We start from the raw sequence: 19,323 nt of genomic DNA, 5'->3' as shown, positions 1-19,323 counted from the left end.
AAATAAATCAAATTTTATAATTTGGTCCCTATTAATCTCAACCATTAGATCAAAGATCTAATGGTGTAGATTCTTTCTTACCTTTCTCACACTTTAGGCCTTCTTTACAGGATCCTCTACCAATAATAATAATAATTACTAAATATCTATACTTACTATATATAAAAGCATATTAGAAGGACTTCTTAAGGTTATTGAAATTCCCTTAAACCACCCATAAAGCATAATGTACAAGTCTTTTAAACATCAGAAAACATCACTTTCCACTTATACCCTTCTACTAAAAAAAACACGGGATACATCAGTTCACATTCATTTCAAAACATTTCAAAATCCCGCTTCCCTGTTCCTCTCTCTCTCTCTCTGGCGATTCCAGATCTGGATCTAGGGTTTTTTTCCAAGGCGATTCTCATTAACATCAGATCGATAAACAAATCTCAATGCATTCTCCATTCAGATCTAGCCTTTCACCGGAGACTTGGAGACCCCAATTGCAGCCACCACCACCGCTCGGAACAACCACCACCGTAAGTCCTCTCAATTTCTCACACTGATTCAAAAAATTTCTTACTTATGTGTCGTATCCTGCTACGTGACATTTGCAGAAGAGCCGGTGTTCTGCGTGTGGGTATCATGCTGCTCTTTGATTCGAAAAATTAGGGTTTTTGGTTATTTATTAGGCTATATTTTGTTGTGTGTAAATCTAGGTCTGTTTGTTGTATTTTGGATGGATAATTTTAGGTTATTCTCTGGTGTTTTTTAGGTCTAAAAATGGTTTTTTAAGTTTGGTTTGTGTTAGGGTTTTTTATTAACTTTTTTAGGCTTTGTGTATTTGTTTTTTAATCTTTGTAATAATTTTAAACCGTGAAACCAAAGCGAAGCCAAAGTTTGGTTTCATTCTGATTGTTCTAAGATTGCTTTTGGTTTACAATGTTCGAAAACATTACTAACTGTTTAAGATTTGATTAAGCAACCATTAAAACTTATAGCGTTGACCGCCACAATATTTATTTATGATTTATTTTTTCAGGAACTAGCAAATGATGAGGGTGCAAGAATAGCAGACTATTTTGATGTAATTGCTGGGACAAGCACCGGTGGTCTCATAAATGCCATGTTAACGGCTCCAAATGAAAACAAGCGACCTTTGTTTTCGACTAAAGAAATCAAAGACTTCTACGGTTCTACCATCGAAAGAGCCACAAGATCTTTCATCAAGATTGGTAATATATATTCAAAATATATAATTATTATGTACATTTAAAACTATTTAAATTTTTACCGAAGTTACTATTAAAACATTATTTAAAAGGTGAAAATGGAATTTAGACGAGAATTGGCTATTGTGATGACCGGCAAAAATCGTCTCAAATAGTTTTCTGACGGAACTCTTTTGCACAGGTATTAGCAACATTGTATATTCTGTAGCAGTAATCTCTTATTTTGCGATAACTCGTTGGTCGTGAAGTAGAAATGAAATTTAAATTCGTTGCTATTTTAATATGCATTATCATTTAAAAGACGTGGTTGGGGACTCGAAGGTGAGTTGTGATATAGAAATGGCGTGACCTGATATCACCACATTTTATTAGGGCTCACCATTTCTTATTACTCCTGCAACCACAGAAGTTACGTTCAACTTGGAGGTGCTTGATCATGGTCGAAACGGGTTGGGTCATTCGAAGCGTGTTTATGTAATGATGAGTAACAAACTCAGTTGTATTCATACACTTGTCCAAATCATTTGCCATGATCACAAAGGTCGATTATATGATATAATGTGATTTGCAGCTTGGTATAACCGGCTAGCCTTCTCAGCTCCTTAAATATGTTTTTAATATAGTTAACTATAACAATTTTGACCCATTCACTTGTGTGTTGGTTGCTTCTCGCTCCAGGTCATGCTAATGTGTTAAATTGTTAAGAATTTTAAAAGAAATTAGCTAAAAAAGGAAACGGATCAGGAGTTGCTCATGCATAATTATAACAACTTTGCTATTATGTAACACAAATAAGTAATTATATATTGTGCGGGTGGTCTTGAGTTTAAAATTGAGTTTTAATGTATTTATATGCAGGGTCTGTGAATGGTTCCAACTACCTTTCCATACTGAAACATATCATAGAAGCCATATTCACTAACATCCATATTTATACTGTTTCAGTATTTAAACGTATAAATACAATAACCTAATATTTCTTATATCGAACTTGATTTACTGCTATTCGGGCGTTAGGTAAAAAGGTTTTAAGTCTTTTGTTGGTTAGACCAGTTATTGGTAGCTTCTGACCCGCTTACTTTATATTCATTTGATAGTTATTTGTGTTCCTCCTTTTCAAGACTGGTTTCTAATGGTGGATGAGCTTGTTGTTTCTGATGGTGGATGCTTGCAGGTAATATCATTACTGTAATTTTATTAGCAGATTCACAATTTGACATAAAATAACATTTTCTTTTTAAATTGATTGTCTAAGGCACTTCTTTGTCTCACTGTTTCATGGGTTTGTGTTCGGTTAAAGGTTGCCACAAGAGACTGCTCATCGTTCATACCATAGAGTTCAGTGATGGGGGTTTAGATATCCAGATCTTGAGGATTGCTGTTTACAAAGAGCAATGGGTCAGTACTGCTCATCTTGCTGACAAAAGGTATCTTAACCTTTTGCAACTTGCAAAACACTAACAATTGTAGCAAGTCGGAATTGATTAATACCTAAAACACTAACAAGTAACAACTAAGACTTAAAGCACTAATAATAATTGAAAGATGAATGCTAGAACTAAGAAGAAAGGTACTAATATCGTGAAAACCGGTGAGATATCGCTCAATATCGCCGATAATATCGGCACCGATATTCTGACCGATATCTCACCAGAGGACCGATAACCTATATATCGCCAACGTTAACTCATAATTTGTATGATTGTATTCAGGTTTTGGGGGATGGCGGATGGAGTGAACAAGAAGCTGCTATACTGGTTCCTGGAGATATCATCAGTATCAAACTTGGTGATATCGTTCCTGCTGATGCGCGTCTTCTTGAAGGTGATCCCTTAAAGATCGACCAATCTGTGCTTACGGGAGAATCTCTACTGGTCCCCAAGAACCCATACGATGAAGTGTTCTCCGGTTTAACTTGCAAGCAAGGTGAACTTGAAGCCGTTGTCATCGCTACTGGTGTCCACACCTTTTTCGGAAAGGCTACACATCTCGTGGACAGCACAAACCAAGGGGGACACTTCCAAAAAGTTCTAACCGCAATCGGAAACTTATGTGTCTGCTCCATTGCTGTTGGAATGGCTGTTGAGATTATCGTTATGTACCCGATCCAACATAGAGAGTACAGAGGGATTGACAATCTTTTGGTGTTGCTTACCGGTGGAATTCCGATTGCTATGCCTACGGTTCTTTCGGTCACTATGGCTATCAGATCACACAGGCTTTCGCAGCAGGGTGCGATCACTAAACGAATGACTGCTATTGAAGAAATGGCAGGAATGGATGTTCTTTGCAGTGATAAAACCGGAACTTTGACGCTAAACAAGCTTACGGTTGATAAGAATTTGATCGAGCTAACTAAGTTCTGCGAAATAATTGTTAATTTCATACAAAAAATTGTGTTTTGATTCTTGTCAGAGTAATTATTTGTTTGGTTTATTATTAATCAGACTTCCTTCCTGCAAAAACAGAGTTTGTTTTTGAACCTTGGTGGAAATGTTAAAGATAAGAGACTGTTATAAATGAAGAGGTAAACTCAGTCTTTCACTTTTATACATTAATTATGAAAATATGCTTATGGTGAGTTCATACATATGCGCATTCATACTCTCAACACTAGTTACTATTTTGCAATTCTCCAATTTGCCAAATATACAAGTTGGTCCGAACTTTATGGGTGTTTAAGTGTTTGATAAGTAGAGGTTTTTGAATCTGTATCTTGCTAGGGACATCAGTTGTAAAATTGGCTAATGCTGGTATTGTAAATTCATTTGAAAATTTATGGGACTACCATTGAATTAAGAGGCCCGGTGATAAAAAAAGTTCCTCATTAAAAGATTGCCAAAAACAACTTAATCCAAACACATCACACAAAGGAATTATGATGATATTGAGAAGGCCAACAAAGTACGGGCTGATATAATCAAATTATGGTATTGATTGCACGTCTTACCATACCCTTGCAATTTTTTTTTGTCACTTTTACGTTGCGTTGCGTTTGTATATCATTTATTAAATATTAACACTACTCAATATATAAACAGGACACTTCTTGAACTAAATTTAGCAAAAAATAATATCATTTGTTGCGTTCATAAATTCCTCCTACAATGGGTATGTACATGGCAAAAAGGCAAAGCCTTTAAACACTTTCCGAGGGGGAGGTCTTGGGTTCAAGTCCCACAGACAGCATGGAATAAAAGAAATTTGCCATCCAAAAAAAAAACATGGCAAAAAGGCTCTATATTAATGTAAAGAGTATTCCCGCTCAATCACAGACATGAAGCTTTTGTTGCAACGTGAACAAACCGAATTGTATATTGAAACCGACAATCCAAAAGTTGAAGAAAGAAAGTGACGGCGAAACCAAATCGAAGACAGGTTTTGGCGGTTTTACGATTTGAAACCGAACCTTGATCAGCTGTAACACCTCGAAATTTTTGCGTCCAATAATGTGCCGACACGTGTCCTAAGTTTACACGTGGCATTAATATTAAATAAAGGACTAATGTTGACAAACCTTGAAAGTATATAAATTCGAGGGTTATAAATGTCAAACAAAGATAAATATACTGTATAGTATCCCTAAACGATGCTCGTACCTTCAAACGAATAAATCACGGATCGTACGGAAGCGGAACGCAGAAGAAAGTGAGAAATTACAAACCACAGGGGTTAACTGTGTCAACATGTTTAATTATACCTCTGAGTGACCCTTTAACGTTCCCAAGGCTTCGTAACAGTATTATACGCTCACTAGAATATACTGTAAAAATTCCGCGAAGTTCCGTTTTAAAACGAGAGGGTTATACTCAAATTCGTATGAGAAGGGTTAAAAGCGTCAATAATGAAAGTTAAGGCTTTCTGAATAATTAATAAACTAACCGGGGACTTAATAACGCGGGTAAATATCACGAGGTCCCTAGTTGTAATTAACCAAGGGCCAAACCGCAAAGTTACCCCTTCAAACCCGAAAGGTCAGGTAAATCATTACGAAAGATTTCGTTATTAATTACCAGATTTTGTCATCATTACAAAAAGATTTAAAAATCCTGAAATTCTAACCTCAGGCGGCCCGCGTGAAGTTTAGGGTTAAGTTGAGGCGGGCCGCGAGCCTCCTCTTTTTCTCGCCTGATTTTTAAAACTCAGGCGGCCCGCGTACAAAAGCATGGATTCCCCCATGCGGGCCGCGTCAGGCGCCCAGATGCAGAAACATGCTTAACTTGGCTGTTCAGCCTTCCAAGAGCCATGATCTGCATTTAAACACCTCCAAATGACCCCTAAACGACCCCTAACACTAAGGACAAGTGTTGATCAGTTGTGGTGTGTGCTAGACTTTGTTGTCAATAAATTGTGGTGCTTGAAACCACTATATAAAGCCTAAGTTGCAACCATAAGTTCACACCCCATCATCTGCATCATTTGGTCATTTCTGGAGCTCCAACTTCCTCTCAAGTGGTCACACTTGGTGCATAGGACCTCAGTAAGTGTTCCACTCCTTTCCCATTTGAGCTTTAACTTAGTTTTAGCTTAAAAGTCGATCCGTCGTAACTAACGGTCGACTTAGCGATAACTCACAAATGATTCAGTGAATTGTCGAATCAAGAATGGTTATTTGTTGGTAATTAAGTGGGTAATAAACCTCTAAAAGGGTTCCCACTGATCACCACTCTAACTATGTCAATTGTCGAGTCAAACGTGCACCCAAAAAAGTCAACAGAATGTCGTTTTGGCGAATCTTGCATAATTTGTAATGTATATACTATGGAACCTGTTTTGATGATCATAAAACATGATATTAAGTATATAAACTTGTTTGCGCTCGTTTGAATCGACCGTTTGCTATATTAACCCGGTTCGGAGCCGAATGTCGCAAAAGTTTGACTTTTGCATTGACTTCAGTTCTGACCCGTTTTAGTGAAGTATAGATATGCCTTAGGACTCTCTTAGGACCAGGTCACGTGATGGTATAACCCTCTGTGACCGGTTCATCGTTTGTCCGAGTCTTTTACGCATTTCCGTTAATCGCCTAAAAGTTGACCGTAACGCCCTTTTTAAAATAAAACGAGTATTTCGGACACGTGAACGGACCATAACCTTGCTCACTAAATTATAAGCATGTCCTTAAAGTCTCACGTCAATCCGAGGTCTAGAATAAGAGTTATGCTAAATAGCGCAATTAAAATAAACTTTTGTAATAAACGACGCAATTAGCATAACACCTATCTAAGCCAAGATTTTATCACCAAAACTTTTACCCACTGTTGTAAAATAATATTTTGGGAATTTTAAAGATTTTTAATTATTTTTAGCCTGCTCATAACCTACGGTTATGGCTATGGGTCGGTAAATACCGAATACGCCCTTTTTGGCCATAAAATGAGTTCTACAAGGTCTTTTGACCCGATTCCAGTTGCTACTAATTTTAAATAATAAATAAAGTATTTTAGACTTTATAAACTGTTCGGGAAACTCAGATTTCCTGTAGAACTCGAAAAGCTCTTTAAAAGTCTTTAAAATGACCGAAAAACCCCTACGGGGCATAATGTTAACTTAAACTCGTTACGGGCATCACGGAAGGTATCCTAATGATACCGCAACCTCTTTAAGGTATATTGACTTAGGAAGCAAGCGTAGGACTCTCACGGTTACCCGTTACGCCTATTGCGTGCACGGTTCGGCTTATGTAACTAGTTTACATAAATTAGCCGATACGGGTCAAACTATATCATTTCGACCCCGAAATCCAGAATGTGAATATTAAACATATATAAAACAAGCCTCCAGACTTGTTGGGTCGGAATCACATTCCATTCACGGTTTTCGCCTTTCCGCGCGATTAAACCGTATCTATCTTTTGAAACCAACCGGTCTAGGCTACGGCTAATATAAAGACCCGTTAGGATTCTAATAGGTTATTTTGAAAACCTTCGTTCCAGAATAAGGAGCCCCAGTAAAAGATATCGGTGATTTAATTGATTAAGGAATATACATTGCAAAGGTAAATACTTTTAACTTATTTTCCCTTATACGGGCTTGGGATACGGTATTTTAAATATACCGCTTGGTCGGGTGTAGAAACCTTTTAATCGGAGATGATTAAATTGCATAATCCCGTTTTAATCTGTATTGATTGATAACAAATAACGTTGGGGGTTAATGACCGTGTCCTGGATATCCTTGGCTCATTTTAAAAAAGTGAATGGCCACGACGTAAGCACAAGGTGTAGGCAAAACACCTCCTGTTGCATATGTATAACGTATACTCACTCGTGAGAGTATTCTTCTTGTGAGATTATATTTGTGGTGTGTCGATTAATCTTGTCCGGCTTGTATTGTATAATCACCGGCCCTAAACGTTGGACAACCATGTAAATCGGATACAAGATTTTTATTAACAAAATTGTCCCAAGTATAAAAGATTAATTTTGCCTTTGGGCATGTTAATCAACGTGTCAAAGTATTTTGTGCCTTGTGCATTCAAATCAATTTTCCCAACTCTTTTCAAAGGAGTCGGTTGAATGTATTTACCAGTGTAAACTGACGTATTTTCCCCAAAAAGATTAAGTGCATGTACCTAAACGTAAATTGGCTGGTATTAGCTCCCTAGCATCGTGATAAGTCTCGCAAGCTTGATTGCAGTATCTGATGGAACAATATTTTATTATTATTTTGATCCGCTGTGGATATATTCGACTTCTGTAATACATTTGATATTACAACCAGAGGTTGAAGTATATATTTATCTTTAAGCTTCCGCTGTGCATTATATAAATTGTGTGGTTTGACTATATTGTTGCCAACATCGTCACGGTAATCCCCCACCGGGCCCACTGGTGAGACACGTGGAAATCGGGGTGTGACAGGTTGGTATCAGAGCCAACATTGAGTGAATTAAACACTATCCTAATGTGTTTAATCTCAGTGACACAATTGCACATACTTGAGTCTAGACTTAACATAGGATTACTCCCGACTCTAATCTGAAATTTATTGCTTCCAATTATTTTTATATATTGGATACGTCGCCAAGAGAAGAAGCCGTAATAGGAGTTCTCCACACCCGGGGTCCTGAGATGCTGAGCTTCGTGCCGCGACAAAAATGAAACGAACACCCGAGGAGAATGCAGTCAAAAATAATAATGAAGAAGAAACTCCTCTTACTGAAAATCGTTTTCTTATTAGTCCCTATAAGGACATAATTATCCTTCAGTCCTTACGGGCCATGCAAACTTTCATATAAGACAAAAGGCAGTGGTGGTCTATGACTCCCTGTCAGAAAAAGGTAATGAACTAGGTTCAAACCTCAAATACTTTGATTCTCTGAAATCATAACATATAAATTATATATGTCCGCGAGACTAAGCCTTTTGTGCTATTATTAAATGCCTCGATCCCAGACGATCATGGCTTATAAATTAAACTTGTCCATGTGACTAAGCCTTTTGTGCTACTACTAAATGCCTCGATCCCAGACAATCATGGCTTATAAAACTTGTCTACGCGACTAGGCCATTTGTGCTAATATTAAATTATAAATTAGGATTTATGATAAAATCCTAAATGAAAATAAATATCCTTCCTTCCCTGCCAGTAGGCATTTTTAAAAGGAATCTTAAAGGTGAAATCTAGCCTACGCGGCCAAGAGGGTGAAACCTACCCAAGGGATTCAAATCCTTGTTAACACCTAAAAAAAAAAAAAAAAAAAAAAAAAACGTGTTAGCACTCCTGACAAATGTGATTCGATAAAATCGCAGCAGTCATCCTTATATTGGATTCTTCCAATTTTCTTATCTAGTCTAGTGATCTTGAGATCATGGCTTGTGTCATCCTATAAGATGATCACGTTATAAACATCCGATAGTGATGAAGTGCCTACGGGCTAAACTTGTTGTCCGATAAGACAACGACAGTGGTGGTCTATGACCTCCTGTCTGAAAGTGTTGGACCAGGTCCAAGCATAATGGTCGGTAGGATCCATACGATCTCGACTAATAGCATCTGAGAAGATGATCATATTATAACCATCCCTCAGAAGGGAAATGCCCACGGGCTATACCTATTGTCCTAAAAGACAAAAGACAGTTGAAGTCTACAACTCCCTGTCAAGAGAAGGTAATGAACGTGATTCAAACCTTAAATGCCTCGATTCTCTGAAATCATGGCTTACAAAAAATTTAGAATTGTCCTTGTGACTAGGCCTTATGCGCCACTTCAATATCCTTAATGTTTTATAACTAGGATAAATTAAAATGGAAAATACTAATTAAATATAACTAACAAGTTAACCAATATGGTTTATATTACCATGGTTGATAAATCGTCAAAGATGATGATTCCATAATAATCTCTGAATAAATCATTGTTAATATTTATGTAGCAATCAAGCTACATGGCTGGATTAGATGAAGCTAACAGTCACTTGAAGGGCAACAATGATGCTACCAGAATTAATGTAACTGGAGCAGAACTGCAGGCAATAATAGATTATGCTGTTACTCGAGCTCTTGATCGACAGTATGATGAACCAAATGATACCCACTCCAAGACTCTATCTATGGCTTGTAATAAGCCAACTCCTAAAACGCATGAGTCAAGGGAGGACGATGTCCATGACTTGTCAAATCAAGGGAGTATTCCGTCTAGACAAGTTGTGTTTCATCAAGAGGCATCAGTTAAGACCTGTTCATATAAATATTTTGCCTCCTGCAAGCCCAGAGACTTTACAGGAGAAAATGGGGCCATCGATTGCATGACATGGCTTGATGAAATGGACGCTGTTGTTGACATCAGCGATTGTGCGGAGCAAGATGTTGTGAAATTTGTTTCACAATCATTTAAAGGAGAAGCGTTGGCATGGTGGAGGTCATTACTCCAAGCCACGGGGAAGATTCTACTCTACAACTTATCTTGGGGCCAATTTGTTGCATTAGTCAAAGAAAACTATTGCCCTCAGCATGAAGTAGAAGAGATAGAATCGGACTTCCTGACGTTGGTCATGGAAAATTTGAACTGTCAGGCATACGTGACAAGTTTCAACACTATGTCCCGCCTAGTCCCTTATTTAGTCACCCCTGAACCTAAACGCATAGCGCGTTTCATTGGAGGCCTAGCACCAGAGATAAAAGGAAATGTCAAAGCATCTAGGCCAACCACATATAGGTCCGCGGTGGACTTATCCCTATCTCTCACCTTAGATGCAATCAGATTTAAGTCTGTTAAGGCTTCTAGCGAGAGAAGAAGAGAAAGAGAGGAGGAGAACTCTCATCAAACTAACAAGAAGAAGAAGGGAAGCTCGGAGCGTGGGAAAGATTCTGAGTTTGGAAAGAACTCGAGTCCGCCTGATAACAAACCCAAATGCAGTAACTGCAAAAAGCAACATTTTGGAAAATGTACAATCAACCCACGTGCTAAATTGTGTGGAATTTGCAAGACCAAGGGTCACAAAACCTTAGATTGCAAGGGGTTAAAGAACGCCACATGTTACAATTGCAACGAGGAAGGGCACATCAAAACCAGCTGCCCAGAGCTTATAAAGAAGCCGGGAGAGGCCAGGAAAATAAACGCATGAATCTTCAGGATGAACGCCCAGGGGATAATGCAGTATGATATATATATAGCAGGTACCTTCCTTATCAAACAGTATGCAGAAATTAATTACCACTGGCACATATAACTCTATAATGAATAATGATTGTTGAGAATTATTGTCTCCGTCTGATAGGACTCCTATCGTTTAATCCGAGGTGAAAAATTTGTCGTTAATACTTAAGAAAACACTCCAACGAATCCTAGATTGATGTCTGTATCTATTAGGAATCGCTCTTTTCTAATATCCTTATGGCAAGCTTTCGAGCTATCCAAAATTCATCAATATAACAAAGACGGATGTGACATTTTGATCCCCTGTCAACAAGATGATGAATTAGGCCCAAACCTTAAATGCCGTTGATGGTCCCTCGTGACCTAGGCTAAACATAATGAATATATATTTAATAACATTCATTGAGAATGTTAGTACTATATTAACCAATATGGTCTATAAATGCCATGGTTAGTATATGTTAAGGCCATCAGGATGAAGAATAGCAGTTGTTGGATTGCGACTAAGAAATTGTTTTATTGGTGTTAGGAACCCACATCGAGTATGGCAAACTCGGATAAGACAACAGTCAATCGCGCCATTGATGACGCGACGCATGCTAATGATGCTGAAATTGTAAGCCTTAGAATTTCCAAGGATGTTCTTCAGACCATGATAGACGCAGCCGTTAGAAAAGCTGTGAAGAAGGCTGTGAAAAAGTTAAAGGAGCCCCTTGTGGCTCGGTCCAAGTTTGACCTAGGACCACCTTTCCTTACTCCTAAGGAGGATCTTGTTCATGCCTCTGATGCAAAGGATGAACTAAAAAGGAAAAGGGACGTAGACAACTCCCAGAGTTCCAAGAAAAAGAACAAACAAAAGTCCGACCAGAAACCAGAATGTGAGACCTGCAAGAAGCGCCATTATGGGAAATGCAGGTTCGAACCAAAATCTAAATCACAGCCCAGGACTTGTGGAATCTGCAAGTCTAAGGGACATAAAACGTTGGACTGCAAGGACATGAAGAATGCCGTCTGTTTCGGCTGTAATGAGAAAGGCCACATCAAGACTACGTGCCCTAAAAATGTCAAAGGAAATGCGGCGGAGGAATTAAAGCCTAAAATTGAAGACGCCTAAAATGCCTGAGCTAGTCCATAAATAATGGCAACAGGTATATTCCTTGGCATTTTATCAGTAATTTAAATACTAAGAGTTTATTTTGGTTCGGATACCAGTAAATTCTTCATAAACAGTAATCTTAGAGAACTTTTATATTAGCCACAAGGTATAAATCATCGAGAAAACCTTAGTAACCTATCCTTCTAGTATCGACAAGGAATCCTTCCGAAAAATCTAAGAGTCCTCTTTCTTCGCATAGAGTACGACAACATATGTTATTTTTATTTTCTTCCTTCATTTTTTCTATCGCCTGCGAATGCCAAACTATGTTTGATAAAAGTGCCATATGAGGATTGGCGTATTCTAGTGTGTTCCATAGATTACTTCCATGCCTGATCAGTATGGAGGTTTAATACATGGAACCCCTGAGATATCCCAATGGTTATATTGTACTAGAGTCGACTAGTAGTATTCAAGGAAGATATCCATAATATAGTTATCTAAATAAATATTCCCTAGTAACGGAATATGAGGACTCGTAACATAAATATGTGTCACTTGTTTGGCACAAACAATAATGAATGAACTGGAGCCTGAGATATGAAAAATCTCGGTAGTCTCCCTGTATCTAGATTATCTTCTCTTAAGTTTTCCCTGCTTACCTCCTGGAAGGCAGGTAGAATTAATTTTAACATCCCGCTGTGGGCTGGAGTATTACGAAAACTCCATAATGCTTATAAAACAATCGAAACCTTGATTAAGTAGGATTTGAGATATAGGCTCATATAGCCTGACTCAATATTCAGAAAGTTTTATGTTATTAAATAAGAAAGACGGTTCATATTGCTTATATATTAGTGACCGCAACCCTAATTAAGCAAAAAACTGAGAATTGCCATAAGATGCCCAGGATCTAAAGGCAATTTATTGGTGGATAGGCTTGAAAAAGTCTGTAGCCGCCCATGTAGCAAAGTGCTTGACTTGTGCTCAAGTCAAGGCCGAGTACCAAAAGCCATCTGGCTTGCTACAACAGCCTGAACTTCCCGAATGGAAGTGGGAATGCGTAACTATGGACTTCATAACCAAGTTACCCAAAACCAGGAAAGGAAACAATACAATATGGGTCATAGTCGATAGGCTGACTAAATCAGCTCATTTTCTACCCATCAAGGAGACGTATAGCTCCGATATGTTAGCCCAACTTTATGTTGATAAGATTGTAGCCTTACACGGCATACATGTGTCTATTATCTCCGACAGGGATACTAGATACACATCTCATTTCTGGAAAAGTTTCCAGCAATCTTTGGGCACGCGTTTAAACTTTAGTACGGCTTACCATCCACAGACGGACGGTCAAAGTGAGCGTACTATCCAAACGCTAGAAGACATGCTTCGTGCATGTGCGGTCGATTTAGGTGGTAACTGGGATAAAAACCTACCCCTGATCGAATTCTCCTACAATAATAGCTACCACACCAGCATAAAGGCTGCGCCTTTTGAGGCATTATATGGTAGGAAATGCAGGTCGCCTGTTTGTTGGGCGGAAGTAGGAGAGGTTCAATTATCAGGACCAGAGATTGTTTTCCAGACAACGGACAAGATTGTCCAGGTCCGGGAACGTCTCAAGGCTGCCCGTGATAGGCAGAAGAGCTACGCTGATCCAAAGCGTAAGGATTTTCACTTCGAAGTGGGTGAAAAGTTATTACTTAAAGTATCACCCTGGAAGGGGATGATGCGTTTCGGCAAGAAAGGCAAACTGAGTCCGAGATACATAGGACCTTTTGAGGTCATTGAACGAGTCGGATCAGTCGCCTATAAGTTGAACTTGCCTGAAGAGCTCAATGGAATTCACAATGTGTTCCACATCTGCAATCTCAAAAAGTGCTTCGCCGACGAGTCGTTGGTGATTCCACACACAGATGTGCATATAGATGAGAGCTTAAAGTTCATAGAAAAACCTTTGTCGATTGAAGATCGACAGGTGAAGAAGCTTCGCAGAAAGCACGTACCGATTGTAAAAGTCAAATTGCTCGTAGAGGTCCCGAACATACGTGGGAAGTCGAAGCTACAATGAAAGAAAAAAATACCCCTATTTATTTGAGCAAATCTCGGGTCGAGATTTATTTTAAGGGGGTGAGGATGTAACACCTCGAAATTTTTGCGTCCAATAATGTGCCGACACGTGTCCTAAGTTTACACGTGGCATTAATATTAAATAAAGGACTAATGTTGACAAACCTTGAAAGTATATAAATTCGAGGGTTATAAATGTCAAACAAAGATAAATATACTGTATAGTATCCCTAAACGATGCTCGTACCTTCAAACGAATAAATCACGGATCGTACGGAAGCGGAACGCAGAAGAAAGTGAGAAATTACAAACCACAGGGGTTAACTGTGTCAACATGTTTAATTATACCTCTGAGTGACCCTTTAACGTTCCCAAGGCTTCGTAACAGTATTATACGCTCACTAGAATATACTGTAAAAATTCCGCGAAGTTCCGTTTTAAAACGAGAGGGTTATACTCAAATTCGTATAAGAAGGGTTAAAAGCGTCAATAATGAAAGTTAAGGCTTTCTGAATAATTAATAAACTAACCGGGGACTTAATAACGCGGGTAAATATCACGAGGTCCCTAGTTGTAATTAACCAAGGGCCAAACCGCAAAGTTACCCCTTCAAACCCGAAAGGTCAGGTAAATCATTACGAAAGATTTCGTTATTAATTACCAGATTTTGTCATCATTACAAAAAGATTTAAAAATCCTGAAATTCTAACCTCAGGCGGCCCGCGTGAAGTTTAGGGTTAAGTTGAGGCGGGCCGCGAGCCTCCTCTTTTTCTCGCCTGATTTTTAAAACTCAGGCGGCCCGCGTACAAAAGCATGGATTCCCCCATGCGGGCCGCGTCAGGCGCCCAGATGCAGAAACATGCTTAACTTGGCTGTTCAGCCTTCCAAGAGCCATGATCTGCATTTAAACACCTCCAAATGACCCCTAAACGACCCCTAACACTAAGGACAAGTGTTGATCAGTTGTGGTGTGTGCTAGACTTTGTTGTCAATAAATTGTGGTGCTTGAAACCACTATATAAAGCCTAAGTTGCAACCATAAGTTCACACCCCATCATCTGCATCATTTGGTCATTTCTGGAGCTCCAACTTCCTCTCAAGTGGTCACACTTGGTGCATAGGACCTCAGTAAGTGTTCCACTCCTTTCCCATTTGAGCTTTAACTTAGTTTTAGCTTAAAAGTCGATCCGTCGTAACTAACGGTCGACTTAGCGATAACTCACAAATGATTCAGTGAATTGTCGAATCAAGAATGGTTATTTGTTGGTAATTAAGTGGGTAATAAACCTCTAAAAGGGTTCCCACTGATCACCACTCTAACTATGTCAATTGTCGAGTCAAACGTGCACCCAAAAAAGTCAACAGAATGTCGTTTTGGCGAATCTTGCATAATTTGTAATGTATATACTATGGAACCTGTTTTGATGATCATAAAACATGATATTAAGTATATAAACTTGTTTGCGCTCGTTTGAATCGACCGTTTGCTATATTAACCCGGTTCGGAGCCGAATGTCGCAAAAGTTTGACTTTTGCATTGACTTCAGTTCTGACCCGTTTTAGTGAAGTATAGATATGCCTTAGGACTCTCTTAGGACCAGGTCACGTGATGGTATAACCCTCTGTGACCGGTTCATCGTTTGTCCGAGTCTTTTACGCATTTCCGTTAATCGCCTAAAAGTTGACCGTAACGCCCTTTTTAAAATAAAACGAGTATTTCGGACACGTGAACGGACCATAACCTTGCTCACTAAATTATAAGCATGTCCTTAAAGTCTCACGTCAATCCGAGGTCTAGAATAAGAGTTATGCTAAATAGCGCAATTAAAATAAACTTTTGTAATAAACGACGCAATTAGCATAACACCTATCTAAGCCAAGATTTTATCACCAAAACTTTTACCCACTGTTGTAAAATAATATTTTGGGAATTTTAAAGATTTTTAATTATTTTTAGCCTGCTCATAACCTACGGTTATGGCTATGGGTCGGTAAATACCGAATACGCCCTTTTTGGCCATAAAATGAGTTCTACAAGGTCTTTTGACCCGATTCCAGTTGCTACTAATTTTAAATAATAAATAAAGTATTTTAGACTTTATAAACTGTTCGGGAAACTCAGATTTCCTGTAGAACTCGAAAAGCTCTTTAAAAGTCTTTAAAATGACCGAAAAACCCCTACGGGGCATAATGTTAACTTAAACTCGTTACGGGCATCACGGAAGGTATCCTAATGATACCGCAACCTCTTTAAGGTATATTGACTTAGGAAGCAAGCGTAGGACTCTCACGGTTACCCGTTACGCCTATTGCGTGCACGGTTCGGCTTATGTAACTAGTTTACATAAATTAGCCGATACGGGTCAAACTATATCATTTCGACCCCGAAATCCAGAATGTGAATATTAAACATATATAAAACAAGCCTCCAGACTTGTTGGGTCGGAATCACATTCCATTCACGGTTTTCGCCTTTCCGCGCGATTAAACCGTATCTATCTTTTGAAACCAACCGGTCTAGGCTACGGCTAATATAAAGACCCGTTAGGATTCTAATAGGTTATTTTGAAAACCTTCGTTCCAGAATAAGGAGCCCCAGTAAAAGATATCGGTGATTTAATTGATTAAGGAATATACATTGCAAAGGTAAATACTTTTAACTTATTTTCCCTTATACGGGCTTGGGATACGGTATTTTAAATATACCGCTTGGTCGGGTGTAGAAACCTTTTAATCGGAGATGATTAAATTGCATAATCCCGTTTTAATCTGTATTGATTGATAACAAATAACGTTGGGGGTTAATGACCGTGTCCTGGATATCCTTGGCTCATTTTAAAAAAGTGAATGGCCACGACGTAAGCACAAGGTGTAGGCAAAACACCTCCTGTTGCATATGTATAACGTATACTCACTCGTGAGAGTATTCTTCTTGTGAGATTATATTTGTGGTGTGTCGATTAATCTTGTCCGGCTTGTATTGTATAATCACCGGCCCTAAACGTTGGACAACCATGTAAATCGGATACAAGATTTTTATTAACAAAATTGTCCCAAGTATAAAAGATTAATTTTGCCTTTGGGCATGTTAATCAACGTGTCAAAGTATTTTGTGCCTTGTGCATTCAAATCAATTTTCCCAACTCTTTTCAAAGGAGTCGGTTGAATGTATTTACCAGTGTAAACTGACGTATTTTCCCCAAAAAGATTAAGTGCAGGTACCTAAACGTAAATTGGCTGGTATTAGCTCCCTAGCATCGTGATAAGTCTCGCAAGCTTGATTGCAGTATCTGATGGAACAATATTTTATTATTATTTTGATCCGCTGTGGATATATTCGACTTCTGTAATACATTTGATATTACAACCAGAGGTTGAAGTATATATTTATCTTTAAGCTTCCGCTGTGCATTATATAAATTGTGTGGTTTGACTATATTGTTGCCAACATCGTCACGGTAATCCCCCACCGGGCCCACTGGTGAGACACGTGGAAATCGGGGTGTGACATCAGCCCTACAATATATCTACAATATATCATGAAACGACTAATAAACTAACGGTAAATGAGTATCCTATTGTACATCGTCACTCCCGTCGCATCGCGCGGGTAAATAGCTAGTAACATTTTGGTACATTTTGGTAGGCTCTTGTCTACGGTATATTTGAACAAGAATGAAATGTTATTTACAGTTTTGCCACTGAAATTTTATAACCACCACCTAGTCGATTTTGGCCACTACCAAACTATAAGCTTTTTTTTTTTTTTTTTTTTTTTGCTTTTAGTTAAAGTTTATTTTACCATTTATAAGTTTTGAAGCTGTGTCACCTGGTCCCTTCATTTTCTAAAAGTGACCTTATGTAACAATTTGTTTTTCTAAAAAAGTTGGGAAGTTAAGTTACATGTTATCAAACGTTGTGTAACAAAAAAAAAGTACGCTTTTTAGCATATATATATATATATATATATTTATAAAAAAACTAAAAATTCAGTTTTTTAGCATATATATATAAGCAAAAGATCAAATACAAATAATCTTAACATACTAAACATACAAATTGAAGGAAAACTAAAAAAGACAAGGTGGCATTTTTGTAATTACCACCAACTATCAAAGTTACTATACAAATGTGAACTCAACCAAAAATACCTAAAAAACACAATTTTTTTTGCTACTACTAAAACAGCGATTTTTTTAATAAAAATGTTAAAAAAATAAAATAATTTGTGTGTTTTTTTTTTATTTTTTTAGATTTTTTTAGGTTTTTTGGGGGTTTAGTTTTTAGCATTTTAGCTTGGGTGTGGGGTGTGTGTGTGGGGGGGGGGTGTTAGGTTTTTTGGGGGTGGGGGGGTTAGGTTTTTTTTTTTGGGGGGGGGGGGTTTAGGTTTTTTTTAGGTTTTTTAGGTATATTTGTAGAGTAACTTTGATAGCTATTGATAATTACAAAAATGCTACCTTGTCTTTTTGAGTTTTCCTTCAATTTGTATGTTTAGTATGTTAAGATTATTTGTACAAGAACTTTACCCTATATTTATATAAACACTGAATTTAAAAAAAATAGGAAAATTGGTATTTAATAAACCAACCTTTGCCCAGTTGGTAAATAATAATCCAATCTACAGAATTGGTATATAATAATCCTACCTATCAATATGTTGGTACTCAATGAACCTCCGTTAGTTTTTTTTAACTAAAGTTAGTTTTTAAGTTTTATTTATTACACGAACAGTCCCTGTAGTTATAAGTTACTAGTTTCAAGTTTTATTTATTACACAAACAGTCCCTGTAGTTATAAAAAAATCATAAAAATCCTAAAAATCATAAAAATTCTAAAAAAAATCAAAAAAATCTTAAAAAATCAAAAAAATTATAAAAAATCAAAAAATTATAAAAAATCAAAAAAATCATAAAAATTCTAAAAAATCAAAAAAATCCATAATTAATTCCTTAAATCTATTTTTTATTGATATTCAATATAAATAATATATATAAATACATATGATCATTATTTACACAAAATTGGTAACCATCCCCAACCCTCACCACCAGCCGACCATCCCCAACCCTCACCACCACCCACATCGCTGCCTGTCAACACCCTCTTCTAACCCAACATCTCTTTCAAAAATCAGATCTGAAATCAGATAATCAGATCTGCACGACACTGCTCTAAGGGATCTCACATATTAAATCGTTTTTCAATCGATTCCATGGTTCGATTTGCAGGTTTTTAGGCGGGTGATGGTGGCGGCGGCTTGGTGGTATTAGTGATGGTGGCTTTGAATGGGAGAGAGATGGCGAGATGGTGGTGATGTCAGTCAAGTGGCGA

General features: G+C 37.8%; 1 protein-coding gene across 2 annotated transcripts; it reads left to right on the top strand.

Annotated features, from left to right (window-relative positions):
- Window positions 1-344: 344 nt before the first annotated feature.
- Window positions 345-3,739, top strand: LOC110871907 (plasma membrane ATPase 4-like). 2 transcript variants are annotated; one of them, XM_035974052.1, is made up of 5 exons: window positions 345-527; window positions 1,031-1,223; window positions 2,318-2,394; window positions 2,521-2,618; window positions 2,933-3,739. In XM_035974052.1, exons 3-5 carry the CDS (start codon window positions 2,385-2,387, stop codon window positions 3,623-3,625), a joined length of 801 nt encoding a protein of 266 aa, XP_035829945.1. In that variant the 5' UTR covers window positions 345-527; window positions 1,031-1,223; window positions 2,318-2,384; the 3' UTR covers window positions 3,626-3,739. The 2 variants fall into 2 exon arrangements, with proteins under 2 accessions (XP_035829945.1, XP_035829937.1); XM_035974044.1 differs by lacking the exons at window positions 345-527; window positions 1,031-1,223 and having other exon boundaries at window positions 2,274-2,394; window positions 2,476-2,618.
- The last annotated feature ends 15,584 nt before the right edge of the window (window positions 3,740-19,323 follow it).

The sequence above is a fragment of the Helianthus annuus genome, chromosome 1 (assembly GCF_002127325.2).
Source record: "Helianthus annuus cultivar XRQ/B chromosome 1, HanXRQr2.0-SUNRISE, whole genome shotgun sequence".
NCBI classification, from domain to species: Eukaryota; Viridiplantae; Streptophyta; class Magnoliopsida; order Asterales; family Asteraceae; genus Helianthus; species Helianthus annuus.
This window is presented reverse-complemented; position numbering and strand designations above follow the sequence as displayed.

Bases quoted from the DNA above. Each gene is read 5' to 3' on its own strand.
- LOC110871907 (XM_035974044.1), top strand. The intron at 2,619-2,932 runs GTCAGTACTGCT...GATTGTATTCAG, and splicing joins CTGTTTACAAAGAGCAATGG to GTTTTGGGGGATGGCGGATG.